Source organism: Schistocerca serialis, chromosome 1, assembly GCF_023864345.2.
Source record: "Schistocerca serialis cubense isolate TAMUIC-IGC-003099 chromosome 1, iqSchSeri2.2, whole genome shotgun sequence".
Lineage (NCBI taxonomy): Eukaryota > Metazoa > Arthropoda > Insecta > Orthoptera > Acrididae > Schistocerca > Schistocerca serialis.
The window spans coordinates 117,744,418-117,771,089 of NC_064638.1; the positions used below are offsets into that span (position 1 = coordinate 117,744,418).

A 26,672-nucleotide genomic window follows, 5' to 3' on the forward strand; every position below is an offset into this window, starting at 1 on the left:
ATATCTTTTGGAATATTGGAACAATGGAGACTGGTCTGTAGCTATGGGGAAGATGTTTTTCCCCTTTTTCAAAAACTGGAACAACTTTTGATATTTTAAGTGCATCTGGAAAAAAACTACAAATTCCACACATTTATTAAAAATAAAAGCTAATGGTTTGGCAACTGAATGAATTGTGTTTTTAATTATCTTATTTGATAACCAGTAAGTCCATCCTTTTAGAACCTGAAAATTTGGATACACCTTTTATAACATCAGCAGGTATGACAGGCATCCATTGAAATACCAAGTTAACAGGCAGTGGTGTTCCTACAAGGTGCATTGCAGATGAAATTGTTGCTTTAATACTGTTACTTATTTCTTTAACTGAGTTTAAAAAGTACTGATTTAATTCCTCAGATTCAAACAGAGCTGTTTCTGTGCAGTTTGGTGTATTCTCGTGTTATTATTTGCAATGCTGCCTTGTTTTTATTGGGAGCCCTTTCTGTATAGTTTTCCACTGTTTGCTTTTTTGCCAGAAGTAGTTTAGCTTTGTAGAATTTTTTGCATTTCAGATATGACCTACGAATGTTCACGCTCTGTTCTGCCCCTTGGTTAGAGGTTCACTTATGCATCTGGTGCAGCATATGCCTGTTTCCTCTAATTTCTGCTAGCTCTTCTGTAAACCAGTTCAGACTTTTCTTTCTAATTTCACTTGCATATCTTATTCTTTTTACTGGTGAGCAAGAATACTGTAAATCTGTGTACTTTTTAAAGAAGTTATCAAAGGTAATTTCAGCTTCCCTTTTCCAAGATTGACAATTTATATATAAAGTCCCAATCTGCACTTCCTAATCTATCAACAAACATACTTACGTACTCTTCCTTTTGCCCTTGTTCCATTACTACTTTATGTTCTTCAATTTTAACTGGTTGCCTCTTACAGAGTGCAAGGAGTAGTGGCTGATGATCTGCCACAATAACTGTTATTTATTTCATTGTAAGGCTTTCAAGAGAAACATTAACTGAGTTCACATGTGGAAATAGACAAGGATTGCTAGTTGCTAGAAGAGAGAAGCATGACATAAGATTAAGAGAGAAGGCAGGTGGAAGAACAGATGATATAATTATTCTCTGTCTGTATCTGTAAATTGCTCATACACCTTTGTGTATTTATTATACTTTAGCTGCTCCCCTTCTGTCCAAAATCATGGCCTGGATTTCATAATAATGGTTATGATGGGTTGTCAAGACTGCACAATTATTTACCCAAAGACAAGCTTTTCACAGGGACAGGAGTTCAATTCTCCTTCAAAGCAACCAGATAAGGTTTTTCTTGGTTACCCTGAACTGGGAAAGGCAAATACTAGTATGGTTTCTTTTCTCATCCCTCCCCAGTCTCTACTAGTAGCCTTCACCATTTGTAATGACCATGTCACTGATTTAGCACTAAACATTAATCTTCTTTGCATCTTTTATTCTGTTGAGGTAGTTCATTATTTGGCAAATTTTCAGTCATGTGACATTCATAACTGAGATCATCTCATTCTTACTAAAATCTGTTTAAAATTTTCAAAATGATATTGATAACATGTAGCAATTTTTTGGTTTCTGTTTGAGTGATGATCAGCACCTTTGAACTGGTCTTAAAATTTTAAGAAGATCCTTCAACTTATCCTTACCTCCACACTGAGTGGATGTACATCTACATCAAAATTTCTCCAGTGGATAAGTCGCGAATGCATATGAGGACTAAAACATGCAGAGCATTGGCAGTTGTCCCTCAGCCAAGTTGTAGGAAACTTGTGCTGATCACCTTCTGGGAACTGTACTGACACCACCTCCCCATGGACCAATGCTGTAGCTTTACTCTGCAAACAAAATTCAGGAACAGCTTTAATTTAACATTTATTACTGACTAAACTGTTTTCAAGAAATTGTGTATTGTTGTTTGTAGTTATTTTTGTGTCTGATGCAGAAAATCCTTTCAGAAATATTGAAATAGTATATGTAATGTGTATTATATATTATAAGCATTTTATAGATTTACATTTCAGAACTTAAGAATAACAGTGTGATTTTGTTGACATCAGGGTACGGCAGCTTGTGATTATCTCAAACTACTTACAAGAGAGAATTACCTTCTTGTCACAGTTAATGGTGTAACTGAGGTACCATATAGCTTAGATAAAATTATGGTGGTCATACAAAACAGTTATTTCGATTATGCAACAGAATCTATACTTTGCATACATAAATAATTAATGTCACATTGTGTAATATTCTGACACAAATAAATATATAAGACTGTGGTACCAATCGGGAGAGCAAATAGTGACTGAAATGTATCACTTAGTGATCGCCTCTGGACAACATGGTGACTACAGTCATAGACTACAATTGCCATTTTGCTCTGGTCTTTGTTGAGAGAACACGTAGTGAAGAGGTATCTAGAACTTCATCTAGCTATAATTTCTGGTGCCCCTTCAATGTCAGGGAGACGTGAATTTCCACTATAGCAGTGCCTTTGCACTTCTCATGCTACCCAAAACATTCTCCAAGATGTTTCCCAGCCCTCCTGGTCACCAAGATCGTTAGACCTTCCCTTTCTTGGGCTTACAGGGAACACAATAGGACAAATTTGATTGGTTCACATTTCCAGCAACATCTTGAGACCAGCTGTGATAAACAGTGGAAAGGAAATGGGAAACTAGCTCACAACATAAGTTTTGACACCTCTGTTATCGGTGGTATATACAGTTATTGAACTGCACTGTAGCTACAGTGGGGTATTTACAGATAATGAAATTATTGTCCAAGATAGTCTGTTGCCATGTTTATGAATCTTTGATCGTAGTCATACACAGTGTTCACTGACCTGTATAATAAGTTTTATTCTCTGTCTAGATTGCCTATATTTGTAAAATTGATTTTGCAAATATATTCAATCCAAATGGATAGTAAAACCTATTGTACAACATCTGATGTGAATTTTCTGTCATAAGAGACAATACTGCTATGTCAATTTTTGCGAAAACTTCATTTCCAAAGTGCTAGTGCATCACAGTGTTTTTTATCCATTTTGTACCAGTCCAGTAAGTAGAAAAAGACAACAACTAATTTAGCCAAGCCACTAGACTTAAAGGTCTGTACAGATATTCTGTTTATCTTGTTCTGGTATACAGCAACAAATTCAGTAACAAGAAAATGAAGAAGAAAGATAGAATGCATACCATGATAAGCATACAAATGTGACTGTTACACATGATAACTGAACACTGAATGTTTCATGTACTCCTTAGTCTCTAGTATCTAACTGAAAAGATAACACTCTTCTTGTCAAACTGAGCTTTATGTAAATTGAAATCACATTGGTTACATATATGTTATTTAAAGTGTAAGAAATGTGTGAGTCCCTGGGATTGAATCATATCCTTACCTCTCCTGTGTGGCCCTTTTATAGCAAATGCACATGTGGCCTTTGTACTTTTTTTCTGTTAAAGTGAAATTTTAGAACCGACTGGAAAAAAAGATGTTTATCACAGGGCACATGACCAGTAATGCATCATGGAGAGTCAGACATCTTCCATATTTATGCCTATAAAAATGTGTTGACTAAATGAGTGAACATTGATGTGGATCAAAACAACATCTGCACTGAGCATCCCATGCATCTTGCCTGAATGGTGCACTGCAATTTCCATGACTGGAAAATTAAAACTAATAGTTCATTTCTATGTAATGTTGCACCTGTTCTACCAGGTTGTTGTTGATGAGGGATGAACGCACATTGTGTTCTTTACCATGGACATTTTATTAACATTCAGAAAGTTGCCTGCACCAACAGCTCAGTATGTCTGTTCATGGCATTCTTCTATACACTAGAAAAAAGATATGTTAATTTTTGATCAGTGCTACATTACTTGTCCCCAGACCTCTTCTCACAATGGCAGTATCAGGGATCTTGGAAACAATTATTACAAGTGATCACAAAACACCAACTGTTCCACACAATAGCTATGTCCTACATCTCCACACTTGGGGTACACTGCCTCCCCTTGTGCAATACAGGGTGTCCCAAGAGGACTGAACGGTCAATATTTAGGCACAAACGACAGGAATGACCACTGGAAGCAACAAATTCTAGTAAACATGGGCTCTAAAATGTATATCCTATCTTCTTCATCGTTGGTACTTTTTTTATAAATGTCTGCTTGTGTCTGTGTATGTGCGGATGGATATGTGTGTGTGTGCGAGTGTACCTGTCCTTTTTTCCCCCTAAGGTAAGTCTTTCTGCTCCCGGGATTGGAATGACTCCTTACCCTCTCCCTTAAAACCCACATCCTTTTGTCTTTCCCTCTCCTTCCCTCTTTCCTGATGAAGCAACTGTTGGTTGCGAAAGCTTGAATTTTGTGTGTATGTTTGTGTTTGTTTGTGTGTCTATCAACCTGCCAAAGAATCATTTGAGATAGAGAAGAAGGCAAAAACAGGAATCAACTAGATCAAGAGAAAGTGACTGAACTGATCATAGCAAACAAAAGTTATCACTATTGTTTTTATGTCTGACATTACCATGAAGTAAAACATATCTGGTGAGCACCCCAGCACCATCTATTGATGATTACATAACAGACTTCCCACTTTTTATGATAAATGTCTACTGTTTCAATCCAAAACAAATAAATAACTCCCTGAAGTTTACATTTGATGGTTGTTACAGTTAGGTTCATCATTATAAGCACTTCTGTGACTTGTACACACCTTGCAACTACATAAAAGCTATATACTTCTAAAGAAACTAAATAAAAATGGCATGATGAATTGTTGTATTAACGGTATTAAAATTTATTTTTCCTGGGTATAAGTACTGGAAATGAGATGTGTGTTACAATGTAACTTAATGAGGACAATCAACTAATTACACACAATATTAGATATACATGTCTTGTTAACAACACTGTGTTGATAGCTTAAAATTTCTAGCAATGAAGCTAGGGAAAAGGCCTACTTGAAATGTGATCCAATTCGATCAGAAATCAGTGTCAATAGAATAACATTTACCAAACATGTTTTACAGTATGCTGGACACAACATTATGCAGAAATGGCAATAAAGCTAACAGTAGCTCTACAAGGTACAACTCAGTGCTCAGTTGTTAAGTGCCCGACTACAAATCTGGGGTCCAATCACCAATTAGCTGTAGGATTTTTTTCTGTTATTTAAATCTGCTTCACTTCTGGTAATGATGTGCAAGGTTTAAAAATGGCAAGTTGTTCCATAGATTGCAGTCCATGTTAAACTGCAGGCCTTGCAATAGCAGACTGCATAAGTCATGACAATTCCCCTAATATACCTCCACAGTCTTTCTCCTCTGTGTTCCATTACTCAACTTCTTGTGGTTTGCTGGTTCTAGCTGCGAACTCACGAATCATGTTAGACTTATTGCTGACATCATGTAAGGTCAGGCTGTGAATGGATGCCTTTACCTGAGCTGGACTGTTAACAGACAAGCCAGATGCCCATCCATGTGCACTTAAAAGTATCCTGTGTTAAACACAGTTATCTTACAACTTCTGGAATTCCTTGTCATTTTTGAGACACTTTAGTTTTCCTGCTACTTTATTCATTTTCACATGTGCAAAAGGATATGTAGCACCTTTCTTAGAGCCCTCAAAGGGAGAATGAGTAAAGAGTTAATAACTTAGCAGTAGTTTCCACACTATTGAGTGTCTAGCATGTTCTTCCTGAATAAAAAAGATTTTTAAGAAATACAATCCGAAGTGAAATTCACCAGAACAGTGAAAAGTTGCAGGTCAGAAGATAAAAATTGTCGAGTTTCTCGACAAAAAATTATTTTTTACATAAAGTCCGTTAGTCGTAAATTTGGAGTAATTAATATTTTGTCTTTTTTGGACACCAGGTGACAGTTATGAAAACAAATATTTTATCTCCGATCTTTGGCAATTAGCTCTGCGAACATAAATTTCTAAAGGATTACCATAGTAGTTATTGTTGAATGACGAAAGGGAGAATTAGTACCTTGTTCTTTAATTATTTTTTAGCACTGCAGATATTAAATTTCAATATGCTCTAAGCACAATTCAAATATCATTATGGATACTACATTATATGCCGTAGTAATAATATTTCATTAAATGGTGCTTTCTTAAAATGGCGGCTGAATGCACATGAAAGACATTCTAGCTTATTCGATTAATGAACCAGACCTAATCTCTGATATTGCCTGTGACCCCGCAGAGAGGAAGACAATTGAAAGTCCAAAGAGTAAAAAAAAGCAAATCGTTGTCTCGTTAGAAGTGGACAACGTACTTTACACATGTATTTTATCGGATAAGATGTTAAAAAGAAAATGAAATGTTACAGGATACTTACAGAAAAGCTAAACTAGGAGTGCAACCAGAGGCAAGAGAACCGCACAAAACAAAATGGTACGGAAGCAATGCGCTCAACAAATGTCAGACACATGCAGTCTCACGCAAGTGCTGCACTAAAGCACTTCAGTGATAAAATTTAAGGCGGGCCGAGTACACATGACTGTTCAGCCTAAACATGGAGAGGAGGAGGCCTATCTGCTAGAGAGTGAGTTTAGAACAGACAAGAAAGTCATCTCAGTTCCAAAGTCGTGTTTTGAGTGGCCTCTGGAGTTGCACCACTGCGAATTCAGCTTTTGGAACATAAACTCTTTATCACTGTGAATCTAACGCATCGGTTCTCAAATCACCCTAAAGGAGAGTTGTGGGACGAATGCGATTACTACAGCCTTATCTTCCTGACGTCAGTGCGGTGTTGAATTATGGAAAATATTCTTTCCTTGTATTACGGAGACAAAATTTTCTTTGTAGGAATTAACATGTATGGATTTAGCAATCACCAATCATGTGAAACTCAGCTATCTCTCCTCATGACGAGAGGGGTATAAACAGCAGAGCCTTAGTTAATGCCACGTTTCGTTATTTCCGGAGAGCCTTGTATATGGTTCTGCTCCACTGTCTAGTAAACTAATATGTGCTTACTGATTATTGGAAAACGTGGATTAGATTGAAGCTGGAGGCTTCCTAGCAGAGAGAACCCAATAGCTTACATTGTTTCTGACACACAGAACCCAAATTTTTATGTAATACTACTTGGGTACCCAGTGTTGCCTGAGTATGTTTTTATTCCTATCTTCTCTTATTCCATCTCTTCCTTACCCCTCTCTCTGTCCATCACCTCCTCTTCCCTTTCTTTGTCCATCTCCTCCATCTCCTTCCTTTCTCTGTCCATTTCCTCCTCTACCCTCTATCTGCCCATTTCCCCCTCCCCTATCTCTGTCCATCTCTTCCTCATCCTATCTGTGCCTGTCTCCTCACTTTCGCTGTCTGTCCATCTCTTCATCCTCCATTCTCTCTCTACATTATCACACTCTCCCCAACAGGAGGCTGGTGGTTCTCACCCCTACAGTATTTCTTTCCAGATTGTAACTAACATGTGTACCAAATTTGATTGAAATCGTTCCAAGGGTTAGGATGAGCTTTTCTTATCATGGCTTTGCTTGCATATGTACATGTCAAAAATATTCCCCACATATTTCATGTGCATTTGTACACATATTTCACCAATATGTCTAGCGAATTTCGCCCTGCAGTTTCATTTCCACGCAGTTTAATGTTTATGACGTTGTACACCCTGAACTACGTGCTGTACAATGATATAATTTTGCAGGTACACCCAGTGGTATATGTGGCTGCTGTCTGCGGAATGTGTTCTCAATGGTAATTAGTGGTAAAGAAGTAACAAAATAAAGCTTAATGCAAGATGCAGCAGTTTTTCACAAATCTCAGTGTTTATGACGTTATATCTCCTTAACTACTTGTAGTAAAACGGTAAATTTTTCTAGGTGCATTCAGCGGTATATGTGGATGCTGTATGCGAAATGTGCTGCGAATAGTGTTATTAGCAAAGAAGTAATAAATTAAAACGTCGTGAATGATGGGGCAGTTTTCGCGCATCTCAGCATTTGACGTCATATCTCCTAAACTGTGTGCCGTACAATGATATATTTTTGTAGGGACATTAAGCGGCAAATGTGGCTACTGTCTGCGAAAAGTGTTGCGAATGGAGTAACTAGCAAGGCAGTAATAAATTTAAACGCCTTGCACGATGCGGTAGTTTTTAACGCATTCAATGTTTATGCCGTATCTCCTGAACGAAGTGTCGTACAGTGATATAATTTTTCCGGTACATTCAGTGGTGTATGTGAATACTGCCTGCTAAGTGTGTTACAAATATAGTTAGTTGTAAAGAAGTAATAAATTTAAACGTCATGCTTCATACTGCAGTTTTACTGCATGAACAGCGAAAATGTAGTAAACAAGAAACTTTTTTCCTTTCATTATTTGTGGGGGTCGTCAGCGAGAAAAAGTTTCGTAAAGGTTTGAAATTATGTGAAAGTTTGTTGCAGATCTCTAAGTGCCCTCATTCTCAACTACTGGATGAAAAGTGTGTTCTCGCGTTGTGGAATGAACTGTTTTTTCACCCCTACCCCTTTGATAGGTGGATGGTTCTTACCCCCGCAATGATTTTTTCCAGACAGAAGATAATATGTGAACCAAGTCTGGTTGAAACCGGTCCACCGTGCATCCATTTTTATAATGTGGATTAACACGCAAAATATGTACATAGGTACTTACGTAATGAAAACGGGTAAAATATGTAAGAAAACATCTAATGTTACGAAAATATTTTTCCGAGTTGAAGAATGCTTTTGCCTGGTTATTCCTGCTTTCTATTCTCTTTCTGCTTTCTATTAGAAGTTACTTGCTCCATAAGTAAGTAAATTTTTGTAAACTCTCTGTTGGTATCCACCCATTGTAGATATTTACCCTTCTATACCAGTTTTGTTCAAAACTAAAGTCCGGGATTGCTTTGCGTTTTCTTTTTTCTTTTCAGTACTGTCCATAATTTGACTAGCATGTCTTTTAACTACTCCTCACTTTCTACCAAAACTGTTGGACCATTTGCGAGTGTAAACATGTCTCTTCCTCTTCTTGGCTATCCGCTTCTACGAGTACTTCCTTGTAATGTCTAATACTTTCTGGGTCTAATAACTGAGTTACTGGTCATAATGTTCGTCCGAGTCTTACAGTCCTCCTTTCTTTGACTTATTACCCATGCTTTCCAAGCCCCATTACAGCCACTTTTTCGTACAAATGCCAAATAACTCTGCTATCTTTGTATTTTAGTACAGTTCTTATATGTATCTCGTGAATGTATTCTCATGTCACACTTCCGCAGGTCGACAATAGCAGCTTTATCCTTATGCATTCCTCTTCTTCCTTCTGTAGGTATAGGCGTTTGCCTGTTTCACCGTCGTGACTGAAATTATCGGTCTTTCTACCTTTTTTTTTGATTTTTCCTAAAGATCATCTGCCCACTGGGTAATAATTCATTATGAATTCTGGTATTCTGTCGCTTCCACTGTTGTGGTGCGGTCCCTCTAATAGTTCCTGTATTCTTTAATCTGCTCGTTTAACCTTTTCACTCCCATTTATTCTCTGATGTCAGAAGTCTTCGTCGTGTCGGGTACGATGCACACAGCTACTCTCCTTAGGAATCACATCTCCGAGTAGAATAAATTCCTTTCGTTGAGTCATAAATGTAATAAATTAACTTACTGCCTGAGTATGTCATCAGTGTAAATATTAAAAAGAATCGGAGACAAACTGCTTCAAATTTGTCCTAGTCTTAAATTTTCCATTTCCTGCAATGGCGATTTAGTACTGATTCTCCTGTTCCTCTGTCTCTTCAAAAACCGAACTAGTGTCTGCTGAGGATTACGCTTGACGTATGAGTAGAGTTGTAAAACTCCTGTAGGCTATCGTAGACTGTCGAAGTAAGCGTGGACTACGGTACTTTTCCTACTAGCTTTCGTCAGTTAAGATGGTATCCGCGTAGCCTGTACGTTAGGTGTGTTGCATACCTATGGGCGTTACCTCATGACGACGACTTTCTTTGCGTATGCGATCAGTGCCTTGCTAGATTCCCCTAAAAACCAGAAGCAGTGAACCGTCTAGAAAATGAGTGAGGATATATAAAGGACTGGGTAACCTACGCAACACTTCTGTTCTACATTGTTATCCTCCTGTCTGTTACTTAAAATTAAACAGTATTTATAGCAAAATTGAAACTGTCAATGTTTAATTCAAGTCTTATTCGAAAATCGTTGATTTGTAAAGTGAAACGGATGTAGTCGTAAAAGTAAAGAAAAGAATACATACTTATCATATAGCGCTAGAAAATACAATTTCCTCACCAAAAAGATAAAATAAAAAACCTCAAAACACTAATATATCTAACATCGCATCAATACTTCATCAAACTTCGATAAAACATATTTCTGTTGTTCATAAACAACTTTCGCATTTATAAATAATAACATGAAATTCTTGCCTTTGATCATCATGAAGAACGCTCTGCTGAATACAAAATAACAACAATAATTGCATGTAAACTGACTTGCATCAAAAGTAATTGCTTTCGTTACCCAAAAGGGCAGAATTTACGTGAGCAACCAATTTTTATTAGCTATAAAATACAATTTATATTTAGTAAGGAAATAAAATACACAACGGACTAACACTAAATGAAGTGCGGTCCTAATTAAGTGCAAAACAAACAACCAAACAACAAAAATAGAAAGAGAAATCGTCGACTTCCAATTTCTCTCACACACATTCATTTATGTTTCTTTCCCTACCAATACTACAGACAATGCTACCATTTAGAATGTGATTTACACCGATCAGTCAGAACATTATGACCAACGACCCACTATCGATATAAACCCGTCCAGGTGATGGCAGCGTCACCTGGCGAGGAACGCCTGCTAGTCAGACACACGTACGGTGCGTGTAGTATCAGTGAGTGTGCTGTCCGTGTGTAGAATGGGGAAGGCGCGCGATCCATCTGAGTTTGACCGAGTGCAGATTGAGATGGGCCGGAAGCTTGGAACAAGAATTTCGGAAACTGCACGACTTGTCGGGTGTTAGAGGAGAGCTGTTGCAAGTGTCTTCAACACGTGCCACAAAACCAAGGTGGAACTACGTCCACACGTCGTGGACTTCATCGGCCACCCCTCATTACAAATGTCGGACGTCATGGGCTGGGCTGACTGGTAAAACACGACAGACAGCGAAATGTTGCAAAACTTACATCAGACTTTAATGCTGGGCACAGCACAAATGTGTCTCAGCACACAGTGCGCCGAACGCTCCTAACGATGGGCCTCCGTAGTCTACGACCCATGCATGTGTCAGTGTTAACACCACGACATCGGCCACTGCGACTGAAATAGGCACGTGACTATCGACACAGCACGTTGGCGCAGTGGGAGAGCATTGCATGGGGTGAAGAATCCCAGTCCCTTCTTCATCGTGCCGACGGGGCTGCGCGAATCCGTCGTTTGCCAGGGGAACACCTCCTTCACACCTTTACTGTGGGGTAGAGACATGCTCTCGGGAACATCCACGTTGGCACCCATGGGTTCAGTGGAGCTCATGCAAGGAACCATGACGGCCAAGGAGTAACGTGCACTGCTTGCAGACCACGTACTCCCCTTCATGGCGATGAAGTTTCCCTTCGGTAGTGGCATTTTTCAACGAGATAATGCCCGATGTCACAAGGCCAGGAGTGTGGTGGAGTGGTTCGAGGAAAACAGTGGTGAGCTTCAATTGTTGTGCTGGTGCCCCAACTCGTCAGATCGGAACCAGGTCAACACATGTGGGATGTGACTGCACGTGGCGTCAGAGCTCATCGCACCCTCCTCGGAATTTACATGAGTTAGGTGACTCGTGTGTGCTGATGTATCAACTCCCTTCATCGACCTACCAACGCCTCACTGCTTCCATCCCATGACGCGTCGCCACTGTTATCCGTACCGAAGGTGGACATACCGGCTATTAGGCAGCTCAATTATTCAAAACCAGTCTTAATCGCATTTATTATTATTATACCGCCAACCGGTTTCAACCCGACGTAGGGGTCATCCTCTGGGAGTTTACACTGCGGAATTATACGAGGGTGGTTCAGAAAGTAACCTCCGATTGGTCACAGTGCGGGTTGTGGGGGGAGTAGCGACGCCATCTGTGTGTTCACGCACTCAACAGGTCAGTCGGCATCAAGCCGTGGTCGAGTGAACGTCGTACCTGCGCTAGTTTAGTTTTTGTGGCAGTTTGAAATGTGTGCTGCAATAGAAAACCCCGCCAAATGTGAAGTGCGTGCTGTCATAAGGTTTTTTACAGCCAAAGGATATTCTGCAGCAGCTATTCATCGTGAGCTTTGTGCCGTGTACAGACCAAGAGTTATGAGTGAAGGAGTTGTCCGTGAATGGGTACGTTTATTTAAAAGTGGACGAGAAAACGTTCATGATGAAGAGAGGAGTGGTAGACCATCATTGGTGACTGACGAACTCGTTCAGACAGTTGATGCAAAAGTTCGTGAAAATCGACGTTTCTCAATGTCGGAGTTGTCTACTGGTTTTCCACAGATTTCTAAGACTCTCTTGTACGATATAGTGACAGCAAGATTGGGTTACCGTAAGTTCTGTGCACGATGGGTGCCCAAAATTCTTACCGACCACCACAAAACTCAAAGAATGGCCTCTGCATTAGACTTTCTGTCACGTTATGAGGACGAAGGAGAACCATTGTTAAACAGAATCGTGACCCGTGACGAAACCTGGATTAAGTACGTGAACCCTGAGACAAAAGAACACGGGTCACAGCGGTTTGATGACGACGAAGAGCTCAAAGATGCGGTCACAGGCTGGCTCCAGGCACAAGCGGGTGATTTTTATGCAGAAGGAATTTCAAAGCTTGTGAAGAGATACGATAAGTGCCTCAATCGCTATGGAGACTATGTAGAAAAATAGTGCAAAGATGTAGTTGTAAGATGTATATATTAAAATATTTTTATTTAACTTGGTGTATTTTTTTAAATCAACCGGAGGTTACTTTCTGAACGGCCCTCGTATATATCCGTAAGAAACAGGGACGAAGTAGTGAAGGCAGCAGAGCATCAAGTAGGTATAAAGACGAGGGCTAGTAGAAATCCTAGGGTAACAGAAGAAAAATTGAATTTAATTCATGAAAGGAGAAAATATAAAAATGCAGTAAATGAAGCAGGCAAAAAGGAATACAAACGTCTCAAAAATGAGATCGACAGGAAGTGCAAAATGGCTAAGCAGGCATGGCTAGAAGACAAATGTAAGGATGTAAAGGCTTATCTCACTAGGGGTAAGATACAGTCTACAGGAAAATTAAAGAGACCTTTGGAGAACGGACAATCACTTGCATGAATATCAAGAGCTCAGATGGAAACCCAGTTCTAAGCAAAGAGGGGAAAGCAGAAAGGTGGAAGGAGTATATAGAGGGTCTATACAAGGGCAATGTACTTGAGGACAATATTATGGAAATGGAAGAGGATGTAGATGAAGATGAAATGGGAGATATGATACTGCGTGAAGAGTTTGACAGAGCAATGAAAGACCTGAGTCGAAACAAGGCCCCGGGAGTAGACAACATTCCATTAGAACTACTGACAGCCTTGGGAGAGCCAGTCCTGACAAAACTCTGCCATCTGGTGAACAAGATGTACGAGTCAAGCGAAATACCCTCAGACTCAAAGAAGAATATAATAATTCCAATCCCAAATAAAGCAGGTGTTGACAGATGTGAAAATTACCGAACTATCAGTTCAATAAGTCACAGCTGCAAAATACTAACGCGAATTATTTACAGACAAATGGAAAAACTGGTAGAAGCTGACCTCGGGGAAGATCAGTTTGGATTCTGTAGAAATGTTGGAACACGCGAGGCAATGCTGACCTTACGACTTATCTTAGAAGGAAGATTAAGGAAAGGCAAACCTACGTTTCTAGCATTTGTAGATTTAGAGAAAGCTGTTGGCAATGTTGACTGGAGTACTCTCTTCCAAATTCTAAAGGTGGCGGGGGTAAAATACAGGGAGCGAAAGGCTATTTACAATTTGTACAGAAACCAGATGCCAGTTATAAGAGTCGAGGGGCATGAAAGGGAAGCATTGGTTAGGAAAGGAGTGAGACAGGGTTGTAGCCTCTCCCCGATGTTATTCAATCTGTATATTGAGCAAGCAGTGAAGGAAACAAAAGAAAAATTCGGAGTAGCTATTAAAATCCAGGGAGAAGAAATAAAAACTTTGAGGTTCGCCGATGACATTGTAATTCTGTCAGAGACAGCAAAGGACTTGCAAGAGCAGTTGAAAGGAATGGACAGTGTCTTGAAAGGAGGATATAAGATGAACATCAACAAAAGCAAAACGAGGATAATGGAATGTAGTCGAATGAAGTCGGGTGATGCTGAGGGAATTAGATTAGGAAAGGAGACACTTAAAGTAGTAAAGGAGTTTTGCTATTTGTGGAGCAAAATAACTGATTGTGGTCGAAGTAGAGAGGATATAAAATGTAAGACTGGCAATGGCAAGGAAAGCATTTCTGAAGAAGAAAAATTTAACATCGAGTGTAGATTTAAATGGCAGGAAGTCGTTTCTGAAAGTATTTGTATGGAGTGTAGCCATGTATGGAAGTGAAACGTGGACGATAAATAGTTTAGACAAGAAGAGAATAGAAGCTTTCGAAATGTGGTGCTACAGAAGAATGCTGAAGATTAGATGGGTAGATCACATAACTAATGAGGAGGTATTGAATAGAATTGGAGAGAAGAGGGGCTTGTGGCACAACTTGACTAGAAGAAGCGATCGGTTGGTAGGACATGTTCTGAGACATCGAGGGATCACCAATTTAGTATTGGAGGGCAGCGTGGAGGGTAAAAATCGAGGGAGACCAAGAGATGAATACACTAAGCAGATTCAGAAGGATGTAGGCTGCAGTAGGTATTGGGAGATGAAGAAGTTTGCACAGGATAGTGTAGCATGGAGAGCTGCATCAAACCAGTCTCAGGACTGAAGACCACAACAACAACAACAACAACAAATCTAAAGATAGGATAGAAGTTTACGACACATTTGTAGTACCCATTATAGGAATTAAAGTATTAAAATAATAAAAGGAAAAGTAGCATCATTGTGTACAAAAAACATTTTCGAATAGCTCGAAAATTTTTTTTTAGGTAGGTGGTCATAATGTTCTGGCTGATCAGTGTATGTAGTGTATCAACACTACCGAACGGTGGTATTGGTAGAGTGTAACTCTACTTATTAGCCACCCTTCCTAAATTGACGGAAGCACGGTCGTAACGCGAAGAGTGTGTGGCGGTGTGCGCAGCCTATGCACGCTATCTGCTGGTCCCGCGAGGCGCGTTCTCCCGTCGTCCCGTCCGGTCCCTATTGAGTGCGTCCCTCCCACTCCCGCTTGCCGTCTTATCTGGGTCGCGCTCGTTCCGCTCGCCACAGCCTCTTAAAAGCTGGCCGAGAAAGTTTGTCAGCTTTCGTGAGCCCGTAGCTGCTTCCGGCTGCGCTGCCGTGAAATATTTCGGGCTCGCGGGTCCTCTGCTTCTTTGTGTTTTAACTACTCTGGCGGGAGTGGAAAGTGTTATACTCCGTCAACACCTTGACCAGTCGCTGCCTAACTGATACTCCAGTATTTTCATACCTGTGGGATATCTTGATTAAAATTGCATCCTCATGTGAGTTCATTTTCAGCACAGAAAGATGTCCTACCTGTTTATTGTTATGGTCTTCAGTCCAGAGACTGGTTTGATGCTGCTGTCCATTCTTCTCTATCCAGTGCAAGCTTCATCATCTCCCAGTACCTACTACAGCCTACATCCTTCTGAATCTGTTTAGTGTATTCATCTCTTGGTCTGTCTCTACGATTATTACCCTCCACGCTGCCTCCCCAATATTACATTGGTGATCCCTTTACGCTTCAGAATATGCCCTACCAACCGATCCCTTCTTCTAGTCGTGCCACAAATTTCTCTTCTCCACTATTCTATTCAATACCTCCTCATTAGTTATGTGGTCTACCCATCTAATATTCAACATTCTTCTGAAGCACCAAATTTCAAAAGCTTCTATTCTCTTCTTGTCCAAACTATTTATCGTCCATGTTTCATATCCATACATGGCTACACTCCATACAAATACTTTCAGAAACGACTTCCTGACACTTAAATCAATACTCGATGTTAACAAATTTCTCTTCTTCAGAAACGCTTTCCTTGCCATTGCCAGTGTACATTTTACATCCTCTCTACTTCGACCATCATCAGTTATTTTGCTCCCCAAATAGCAAAACTCCTATACTACTTTCATTTCCTAATCTAATTCCCTCAGCATCACCCGACTTAATTCAACTACATTCCAATATCCTCGTTTTTCTTTTGTTGATGTTCATCTTATGTCCTCCTTTCAAGACACTGTGCATTCCATTCAACTGCTCTTCCAGGTCCTTTGCTGTCTCTGACAGAATTACAATGTAATCGGCGAACCTCAAAGTTTATAAGTCTTCTCCATGGATTTTAATTCCTACTTCGAATTTTTGTTTTATTTCCTTTACTGCTAGATGTGAAGAATGATGTACAGTAAGTCTTAGGTTGGTGCATAAGTCCGTAGCGTTTCTCCACAAGTTTAACAAACACAACGGATACGCATAACAGAGACTTTAGTCATCAATAATATATTCTCGTTTACTATTTGCAACAATCTGCCAACGTTGGGGCAGCTTTTAGATTCTACGATTGTAGAAATCACCTGGTTTTGAGACGAATTTCATCTGGAAAGGAAGTTAGTTGAAGGTTATTCGATAGCGAGCGGAAAACATGAAAATCTGAGGGCGCAAGATTAGTTGAATAAGATGGGTGCGGGATGACTTTCCAATCCAACTCCTCTATATGCTAGCGGGCGTTATCGTGAAGCAGCATCACTTAACGCCGTCTTCCTGGTCGTTGTTCTTGGATTGAGTCTGCAGGTCGTCTCAGTTGTTGACAATAAATGTCAGCAGTGGTGGTTACACCTCAGGGAAATAATGCGTAGTACAAAAAACAGTTTCTGTCCCACCAGATCCATAACATTATCTTTTGTACACTCATGCTGATAAATTAAGGATAATTGCAGAATGTGGTGCCACACAACGTGGCACTACACAAAACTGGCGCTAATAGCATAGGCACATAGGGAACACACACGACACATATCTGTAAGTCCACGGTATTGACGATAAGTTGAGAAAAACGTCCCGAAACACATCTGCTACAAAACGCCACTGTTTCCTGCACATGCACCCCGACATCAATATGGGATATGATCACCATGCACACGTACACAGGCCGCACTCTGGATCAGGTGGTCGAGAAGCTGCTGGGGCATAGCCTCCCATTCTTGAACCAGTGCCTGTCGGAGTTCCTAAAGTGTCCTAGGGGTTTGAAGGCGTGCAGCGATACGTCGACCGACAGCATCCCAGACGGCCTCGATCGGGTTTTAGATCTGGAGAACAGGGAGACTACTCCATTCGCCTGATATCTTCTGTTTCAAGTACTCCTCCACGATGGCAGCTCGGTGGGGCCGTGTGTCATCACCTCTGAAAAGGCGGATATACTGGTTCAAAATGACGTCCCAACACACCTGACCTGTTACAGTTCCTGTGTCAAAGACATGCAGGTGCGTACGTGCACCAATCAGAATCCCACCCCACATCACGACCTCCATACAGGTCCCTTTGAAGGACATTAATGGGTTGGTATCTGGTTCCTGGTTCACGCTAGATGAAAACCCGACGAGAATCACTGTTCAGACTATACCTGGACTCGTCTGTGAACATAACCGGGGGCCTCTGTTCCAATGACTATGTACTGTGTTCTTGACACCAGGCTTTATGGGCTCTCCTGTAACCAGAGGTCAGTGGAATGCACCTTGTAGGTCTCCGGGTGAATAAACCATGTCTGTTCAGTCGTCGATAGATTGTGTGTCTGGAAACAACTGTTCCAGTGGCTGCGGTAACGTCCTGAGCAAGACTACCTGCAGTACTCCGTCTGCGAGCACTTGTGGTGAGATATCGGTCTTCTTGTGGTGTTGTACACTGTGGACATCCCGTATTGTAGCGTCTGGACACATTTCCTGTCTATTGGAATCGTTGCCATAATCTTGAGATCACACTTTGTGGCACACGGAGGGCCCGTGCTACGACCTGCTGTGTTTGACCAGCCTCCAATCGCCTTGGTATTCTACCCCTCATAACGTCATCAGGATGTGTTCTCCGAGCCATTTTCAACACACAGTCACCATTAGCACGTCTGAAAACGTCTGCACACTTACTCGCTGCACCGTACTCTGACATGCCCCAACACACCTCTGCGTATGACTGTGTCAGCGCCACCGTGCGACGACCGCAGGTCAAATGCACCGCATGGTCATACCCTGAGGTGATTTAAATCCGCAAAATGCCCACCAGAGCGTTGTTTCACTAAGTACCAACATTATCCTTAATTTATGAGCATGAGTGTAGATGCGCGCAGGTCTTTGTGCGGGGAGCTGCTTCGTTTGCACTCAACCAAACCTCTATTTTCCTATATCTGCAGTGACGATGCAGGAAGGAAATGATTAGGGTTGTTCAGTAGCCAATTGACGATGATGGAGAGATACACATATGGCTACTCAATTTTTTTTTTGTGATTTTGGCTTACAGATTTCCCGTGACATAAAAATATCGCACGATCGTGGAATGATCACAGTTCATCACATTTACTGTCCGCCCCCCGGTAGCTGAGTGGTCAGCGCGACAGAATGTCAAACCTAAGGGCCCGGGTTCGATTCCCGGCTGTGTTGGAGATTTCTCCGCTCAGGGTGTCGTGTTGTTCTAAGCATCATCATTTCATCCGAATTGACGCGCAAGTCGCCAATGTGGCGTCAAATCGAAAGACATGCACCCGCCGAACGGTCTACCCGACGGGAGGCCCTAGTCAAATGGTTCAAATGGCTCTGAGCACTATGGGACTTAACAGCTATGGTCATCAGTCCCCTAGAACTTAGAACTACTTAAACCTAACTAACCTAAGAACATCACACAACACCCAGTCATCACGAGGCAGAGAAAATCCCGGGAGGCCCTAGTCACACGACATTTACATTTACATCACATTTGCTGGTTCTCGAGTACACTAACGTAGATCATTGTTGACTGATGCCTTTAAACGATCTTCATCAAACCCTGAAAGTCTTCCTGAACTTGGAGAGTCACTAATGTCAGAAGAATCCTCCTTGAAACGAGGAAACCATTTTCTTGGCTTACTCTGATAGTGATAATGTGTGGGAAATCTTATGGGACTTAACAGCTAAGGTCATCAGTCCCTAAGGTTACACGCTACTTAACCTAAATTATCCTAAGGACAAACACACACACCCATGCCCGAGGGAGGACTCGAACCTCCACCGCGACCAGCCGCACGGTCCATGACTGCAGCGCCCAGACCGCTCGGCTAATCTCGCGCGGCCTGGCTTACTCTGTCCAGTGGCATTATGCCCATACACAGCGCAAATGGTTGTGGCTGCCTCCGCTGCTGTCATCCCTCTACTGAATTTAAAGAGAAGAGTATGCCGGAAATGTTCCGATTTCTCCACTTGGCGCTCCGTTTTCTTGCGTCCACAGCTCCACCCACTGTCTCCAAATGACAAACTTACAATAAGAATTACAAGTTAAAAAAAGGAAAATCGGTAAATAATCCCATAGCAACCGAAATACCAACATGCAAAACGGAAACGCTATGGACTTATGCAAGAACCTAATTCATGATGGGTGTCGGGTGTATCTAACGTAACTGGAGCTTTTCAGCTGCAGATCGGAACTCGCAAGTGGGATGCCTCAGACACGGCTAACCAATTCGGCTCATATTTGGCGGGTCGCTTGTGTGCAACCTAAAATGAGAGACTAAGATAAACTCATGTTCAGAAAAAACAGAACACCTTGAACGACTAGAGATAGGAGGTTCATATTCACAGAACTTGTACATTAGTATGTTCTGTAGAAATGATTAGCATCTGAACCAAGTCGGCTCGCGAGTTCGAGGTCAACATCGATATCGCGGCGCAACACCATCCACCAGTAAAATCTGTCTGTGGCTCTCGTTGTCACTATAAACCGAAGTTAATGGATCAATGTAACGAGCGGCTGTGCAGAATAGCTCGCAGACGTATGCGCGAACTGTACCGTCAAATCAGTGAGTTTGAAAGAGCGCGCATTATTGACACGGGAGAACGTAATGCATCCATCCGGGAAATTGCTACTCGTATGGGATAAAGTGTTTCGGCAGGGCGTTGGGCGTGTGTAGAATGGTTCACGAAAGGCTGTAGAACACGCCAAGATAGGTCAGGTCGCACCACCCAGACTCTCTCCCCCCCCCCCCCCCCCCTCTCCCTACACCTCATCCGAATGGCATTGCAGGACAGATGACAGATCTACATCCTCTTCGGCTCTGGAGCAACTTTGGAACAGTGTAACACATCGAACACGATCAGCGGTGACAGTCCGTAGTAGTTCATTATGGCATGTGTTATGCGCGTCGTCCACTTCTCCCCCTGCCTTTGACGAATGTGCAGAAACATGCTAGACTGCTCTGGTGTATGGAACGACGTCACGGGGTACAGGAATGGCATCATCTACATCGACTTGATTACTCTGCTATTCACAATAAAGTGCCTGGCATAGGGTTCAATGAACCACCTTCAAGCTGTCTCTCTCTACCGTTCCACTCTCGAACGGCACGCGGGAAAAACGAGCATTTAAATTTTTATGTGCGACCCCTGTTTTCTCTTATTTTATCGTGATGATCATTTCTCCCTATGCAGGTGGGTGCCAACAAAATGTTTTCGCAATCGGAGGAGAAAACTGGCGACTGAAATTTCATGAGCAGATCCCGTCGCAACGAAAAACGTCTTTGTTTTAATGATTGCCACTCCAATTCACGTATCATGTCTGTGACACTATCTCCCCTGTTTCCCGATAACGAGCTGCCCTGCTTTATACTTTTTCGATGTCTTCCGCGAGCCCCACCTGATGCGAATCCCACACCGCACAGCAGTACTCCAGAATAGGGCGGACAAGCGTGATGTAAGCAGTCTCTTTAGTAGACCTGTTGCACCTTCTAAGTGTTCTGCGAATGAATCGCAGTCTTTGGTTTGCTCTACCCACAATGTTATTTATGTGATCGTTCCAATTTAGGTTATTTGTAATTGTAATCCCTAAGTATTTAGTTGAAATTACAGCCCTCAGATTTGTGTGACTTCTCGCGTAATCGAAATTTAGCTGATTTCTTTTAGTACTCTTGTGAATAACTCCACACTTTTCCTTATTCAGGGTCTACTGTCACTTTTCGCACCATACAGGTATCTTGTCTAAATCATTTTGCAAGTCGTTTTGATCATCTGATGACTTTGCAAGACGGTAAATGACAGTATCATCTGCAAACAATCTAAGGCGGCTACTCAGATTGTCTCCTATGTTAATATAGATCAGGACCAATGGAGGGCCCATAACACTTCACTGGGGAACGCCGGATATTACTTCTGTTTTACTCGATGGTTTTCCGTCTATTACTATGAACTGTGACCTTTCTGACAGGAAATCACGAATGCAGTCGCACAACTGAGGTGATATTCCATAGCCACGCATTTTGGTTAAAAGTCGCTTGTGAGGAACGGTGTCGAAAGCCTTCTGGAAATCTAAAAATATAGAATCAATTTGACATCCCCTGTCGATAGCACTTATTACTTCATGAGAATAACGAGCTGGTTGTATTTCACAAGAATGATATTTTCTGAAACCATGCTGACTATGTGTCAATAAATCGTTTTCTTCGAGGTACTTCATAATGTTCGAATACAGTATATGTTCCAAAACCCTACTGCAAATCGACGTTAGTGATATATGCCTGTAATTCAGCGGATTACTCCTACTTCCCTTTTTGGGTATTGGTGTGACTTGAGCAATTTTCCAGTCTTTAGGTACGGATCTTTCTGTGAGCGAGTGGTTGTATATAATTGTTAAATGTGGAGCTATTTTATCAGCATACTCTGAGAGGACCCTGGCTGCTATACAATCTGGACCGGAGGCCTTGCCTTTATTAAATGATTTAAGCTGCTTCGTTACTCCGTGGATATCTACTTCTATATTTCTCATCTTGGCAGTTGTTCTTGATTGGAATTCAGGAATATTTACTTCGTCTTCTTTGGTGAAGGAGTTACGGAAAACCGTGTTTAGTAACTCTGCTTTAGTGGCACTGTCATCAGTGACTTCACCGTTGTTATCGCGCAGTGAAGGTTCAAAATGGCTCTGAGCACTATGCGATTTAACTTCTGAGGTCATCAGTCGCCTAGAACTTAGAACTAATTAAACCTAACTAACCGAAGGACATCACACACATCCATGCCCGAGGCAGGATTCGAACCTGCGACCGGAGCGGTCGCTCGGCTCCAGACTGTAGCGCCTAGAACCGCTTGCCACTCCAGCCGGCTGCGCAGTGAAGGTATTGATTGCATCTTGCCAGTGGTGTGCTTTATGTATGACCAGAATCTCTTTGGGTTTTCTGCCAGATTTCGAGACAGAATTTCGTTGTGAAATTATTAAAAGCATCTCGCACTGAAGTACGCGTCATATTTCGAACTTCTGTAAAACTTTGCCAATCTTGGGGTTTTGCGTTCTTTTAAATTTGGAATCAAATGGTGTTTTCGGTCGAATCCGGGCTCTGCTTGTTTGAGACTGATGGCCACACTTTGGTTCGCCACATATAGAGGAAGCGGCAACACAGTGACTGCATTCGCACAAGACGTCTCAAGGCCTTATGTTGTGGGGATGCTACTGGGCACACGCACAAATCACAGTTGGTGCGTGTCCGGGGCAACTTGGCCAAAATGACCGGCGTGAATGACGTCTTGCGACCTGTTGCCACACCCTTTCTGCGCAACTCCCCAGACGCCAATTTTCAGAAAGACAATGCACGCCCACGTGTTGTTGCACGAACACGTGCATTCTTAGTGTCATAGGATGTAAGGCTTTTTACTCTGGCTCGCCAGTCACCGAAGTTGTCGCCAGTCGAAAATGTATGGGAAATGGTGAAACGATGGTGCAGAACTGTGACCCAGTGCCAACCATCACAGATGAACATTGGAATCAGGTGAATGCAGCAGGGATGGCTATACCATAGGATGCCACTCGCGCCCTATACGCATCGATATCATTACACATGGAACAAGTTACCAGGGCCCATGGTGGACTGGACAATAGGACACATGCTGAACGGAGGTAACTGAAATGCTATTCATTTCTCCAGAACATACGAATGTACATGTCCTGTGAACATGAACGTCCTATCTCTAGTCGTTCAAGGTGCTCTGTTTTTTTTCTGAACATGAGTGTATTATCACCCCTCGCTTTTGAGAAAACCACACCTAAGTTCATGACCTGCAATCGACTCAATACTGATGAGGTTGACAAATAATTCAAAACTGGGCATCTTACGTAGTCGTATATGGGGGACAGCACATGCATTGTTTCACAGAAATCGAGGAAAGAAATTATTACAACTACCGCTTCTGTACGCAAACAGTAAATGTAGCGACCAAGGCATCTGGCTGGGAAACAGAGGACCTGTGTTCGAATCTCAAGTCCGTTCCTTTTTTCATTTGTATTTTCCGTTTCGAAATAAATAGGAATAGGAGGGTTCATAAGGTAGGTAATTCAGCAAGGAATAATAACAAGAAAGGCAAATAAATTTGTCAAACTATTTTGATTAAAAAATTAAAATTTTGATTCTGGATGCATGAAAACAGTTCCGAGAAGAAGCTGCGAAGACGAGCATTCGACGCACGTTATCGCATAAGTGAGGAAAACTAATCATTGCCGCAGTTGTTAGTACACATAAAATAACGCATTCGTTCACAGTGCGGTGTTTCATCACAACGTCTGAATAATTTTTGCCATCACAACGTCTGAATAATTTTTGCCTAAAATTTCCCTGTGCTTATAAGAAACTAATGATTAATTTGATCTTGGGATATAGAAGCGGTCTATCGCTTAACCATCTCGTTAATAAATGTTTACGTCACTTGATCCAAATCCTATAAGTTTGTAAATTAAATTTATGAAACATATCGTGAGAAAATTTTAAAAGCATACGTTGCTCATACAAGTTTTGTCTGACATAGGATTCCTGGAGGGGGCAAACAGATAGCGTCATGCACTCCTGGGTAATGGTCTCAGAAAGGATGGGTAACACTCATCTAGGTATTAAGCGTCATTTTGTACTTTCGTTTCATATCGCTTTGCCAACGTTGACTAACAACTTTACGCTTGCAGTTATAGTTATTCAGGGAGCGCGAAATACTTCGAGAAGCGAAGCGGAGGCCGGAGTTGCAATTTGTATTAAGCACTGTAATGATTCGAGAATTTCTGTGTAAATTCTAGAACCACTCAGCCTTTTACCGTCTTGAACACACGATATTCTGGATATGAGTGTGGGATGGTAGAATCCTACCTACTGAGCGTGACATGTTTGTGTGTGCAGATTTAAAATTAGTCACGGGAAGAAAGTAGACGCGGAAGTCGGACGGCACCGACAAGTACCTGTCGGGCAATCCATAGATGTTTTAGTGAGTGTATAAGGAAGAACCATGGAGTTTACATGCAGGTCTGTGCTTATTGTGTCATTGACTATTGTTATTAAAACAAGAACAGTTGCAAAGGTACTTTTGTAGACTCTTGACACAACCTTGTTAGAGGCAAGACTCATTTTGTGATTCATGCTAAGAAAGGTCATGGTATCTAAGCCAACTTTCTTTTTACTGTAACTCAATTTGTTTCTAACGTCCAACTGTACGAGAGACTTACAGGAAGTTATATATTCAAGTGGAAAGAGAGATATTTATTGTGTAATGATGTAAAATACATCGTTAGTTGACGAAAAGTAAAGTTTGTACGTCTACTTATTTCATAAGTAGGAGTAGTTTAAAAATTCCTGTACCTAGCGTTATTCGATGGAGAAGTAGTCAAGAGGGTTTCCAGCAGCCAGCTGTTCAGTAGAGAAGAGTGGCTGCAAGTTCCAAGGAAGTCATCTCATAAAGAAGTGGAAGTTGGTTTGGGGGAATAAGTTTGTATGTCTACTTATTTCATAAGTAGAAAGAGTCTAAAAATTCCTGTACCTAGCGTTATTCGACGGAGAAGAAGTCAAGAGGGTTTCCAGCAGCCGACTATTCAATAAAGAAGAGTGGCCGCAAATTCCAAGTAAGTCATGTCGTAAAGAAGTGGAAGGTGGTTTGGGGGAATAAGCCGAAATAACCCGGATCCACACTCACACTTTAAGTCATCAGAACGTTAGCGTATGAAAACAAACATAAGACCATTGACACCCTCCAATATTGCAGTGAGCTGCAATTTGGAACTTGTGCTGTACAATCATGGAAGTTCATACAATATACTGGGCTCCATCTGGCTATATTGAGTTATTTATGAAACAACTATACGTATTATTAAAGTTTTAACTTCTAAACAGAATGAAATGAAGTGAAATTTCAATTTCAATGTTTAGAGCAAACCTGCTATACAGCTACACTCAAGTCCCTCGTCATTTCACGTAATTAAACTCTCCCTCACACATGAGGGTCACTCGAAAAGAAATGTACACTATTTTTATTTCAAATCCATCTTTTATTCTGCATGTCTGAAAGTTTTACAGTGTGTAGATACATCCTTTAGGAAGAATATTTTCATTTCTTCACATAATTTCCATCCCTCTCAACTTCTTACGCCATCTGGGAACCAGCGCCTGTATACCCGCACGGTAAAATTCTGGACCAACCTGTTGGAGCCACTGTTTGGCAGCGTGCACAAGGGAGTCATCATCTTCAAACATTGTTCTACGAAGAGAGTCTTTCAGTTTCCCAAAGAGATAATAGCCACATGAAACCAGGTCAGAACTGTAAGGCGGGTGTTTCAGTGTTGTCCATCCGCGTTTTGTGATCTCTTCCATGGTTTTTTGACTCACATATGACCGTGCATTGTCGTGCAACAGCAAAACATCCTGCTTTTGCCGATGTGGTCGAACACGACTCAGTCGAGCTTGAAGTCTCTTCAGAATTTATGGTAGTTCCACTTGGCATGACGTCCACAGGCAAGAGTCCTTCAGAATCGAAAATAACCGTAGCCGTAACTTTTCCAACAGAAGGTGTGGTTTTGAATTTTGTTTTCTTGGGTGAATTTGCATGATGCCACAGATTGCCTCTTCGTCTCTGGTGAAAAATGATGGAGCCATGTTTCATCACCTGTCACAATTCTTCCAAGAAATTCATCTCCACCATTCTCGTACTGTTCCAAAAGTTCGCTGCATACCGTTTTTCTTGTTTCTTTGTTAGCCACTATCAACATCCTGGGAACCCACCTGGCACAAACCTTTTTTAACGCCAACACTTTCAGTATTCTGCAAACACTTCCTTCCCCTATCCCAACGTAGCGTGACAATTCGTTCACTGTGATGCGTCTATCAGCAGTCACCAGTTCGTTAACTCTCTGCACATTGTCTGGGGTGTGTGCAGTACGAGGCCTGCCACTGCGAGGACAATCCTCATTGTTGCCATACCCGCTTTCATCACGTATGGAAATGGAAGAGGATGTAGATGAAGATGAAATGAGCGATATGATACTGCGTGAAGAGTTTGAC

The 26,672-nt window shown here is 41.5% G+C and overlaps 1 protein-coding gene across 2 annotated transcripts in view; it reads right to left on the minus strand.

The window, feature by feature from the left end:
• Window positions 1-26,672, minus strand: part of LOC126463418 (gamma-butyrobetaine dioxygenase-like) — a 200,870-nt gene that overhangs the window by 51,306 nt on the left and 122,892 nt on the right. For both annotated transcript variants that reach the window (XM_050096156.1, XM_050096155.1), the window contains exon 3: window positions 1,662-1,850. In XM_050096156.1, the coding sequence (XP_049952113.1) occupies window positions 1,662-1,850 (189 nt within the window). The remainder of the gene's footprint in view (window positions 1-1,661; window positions 1,851-26,672) is intronic.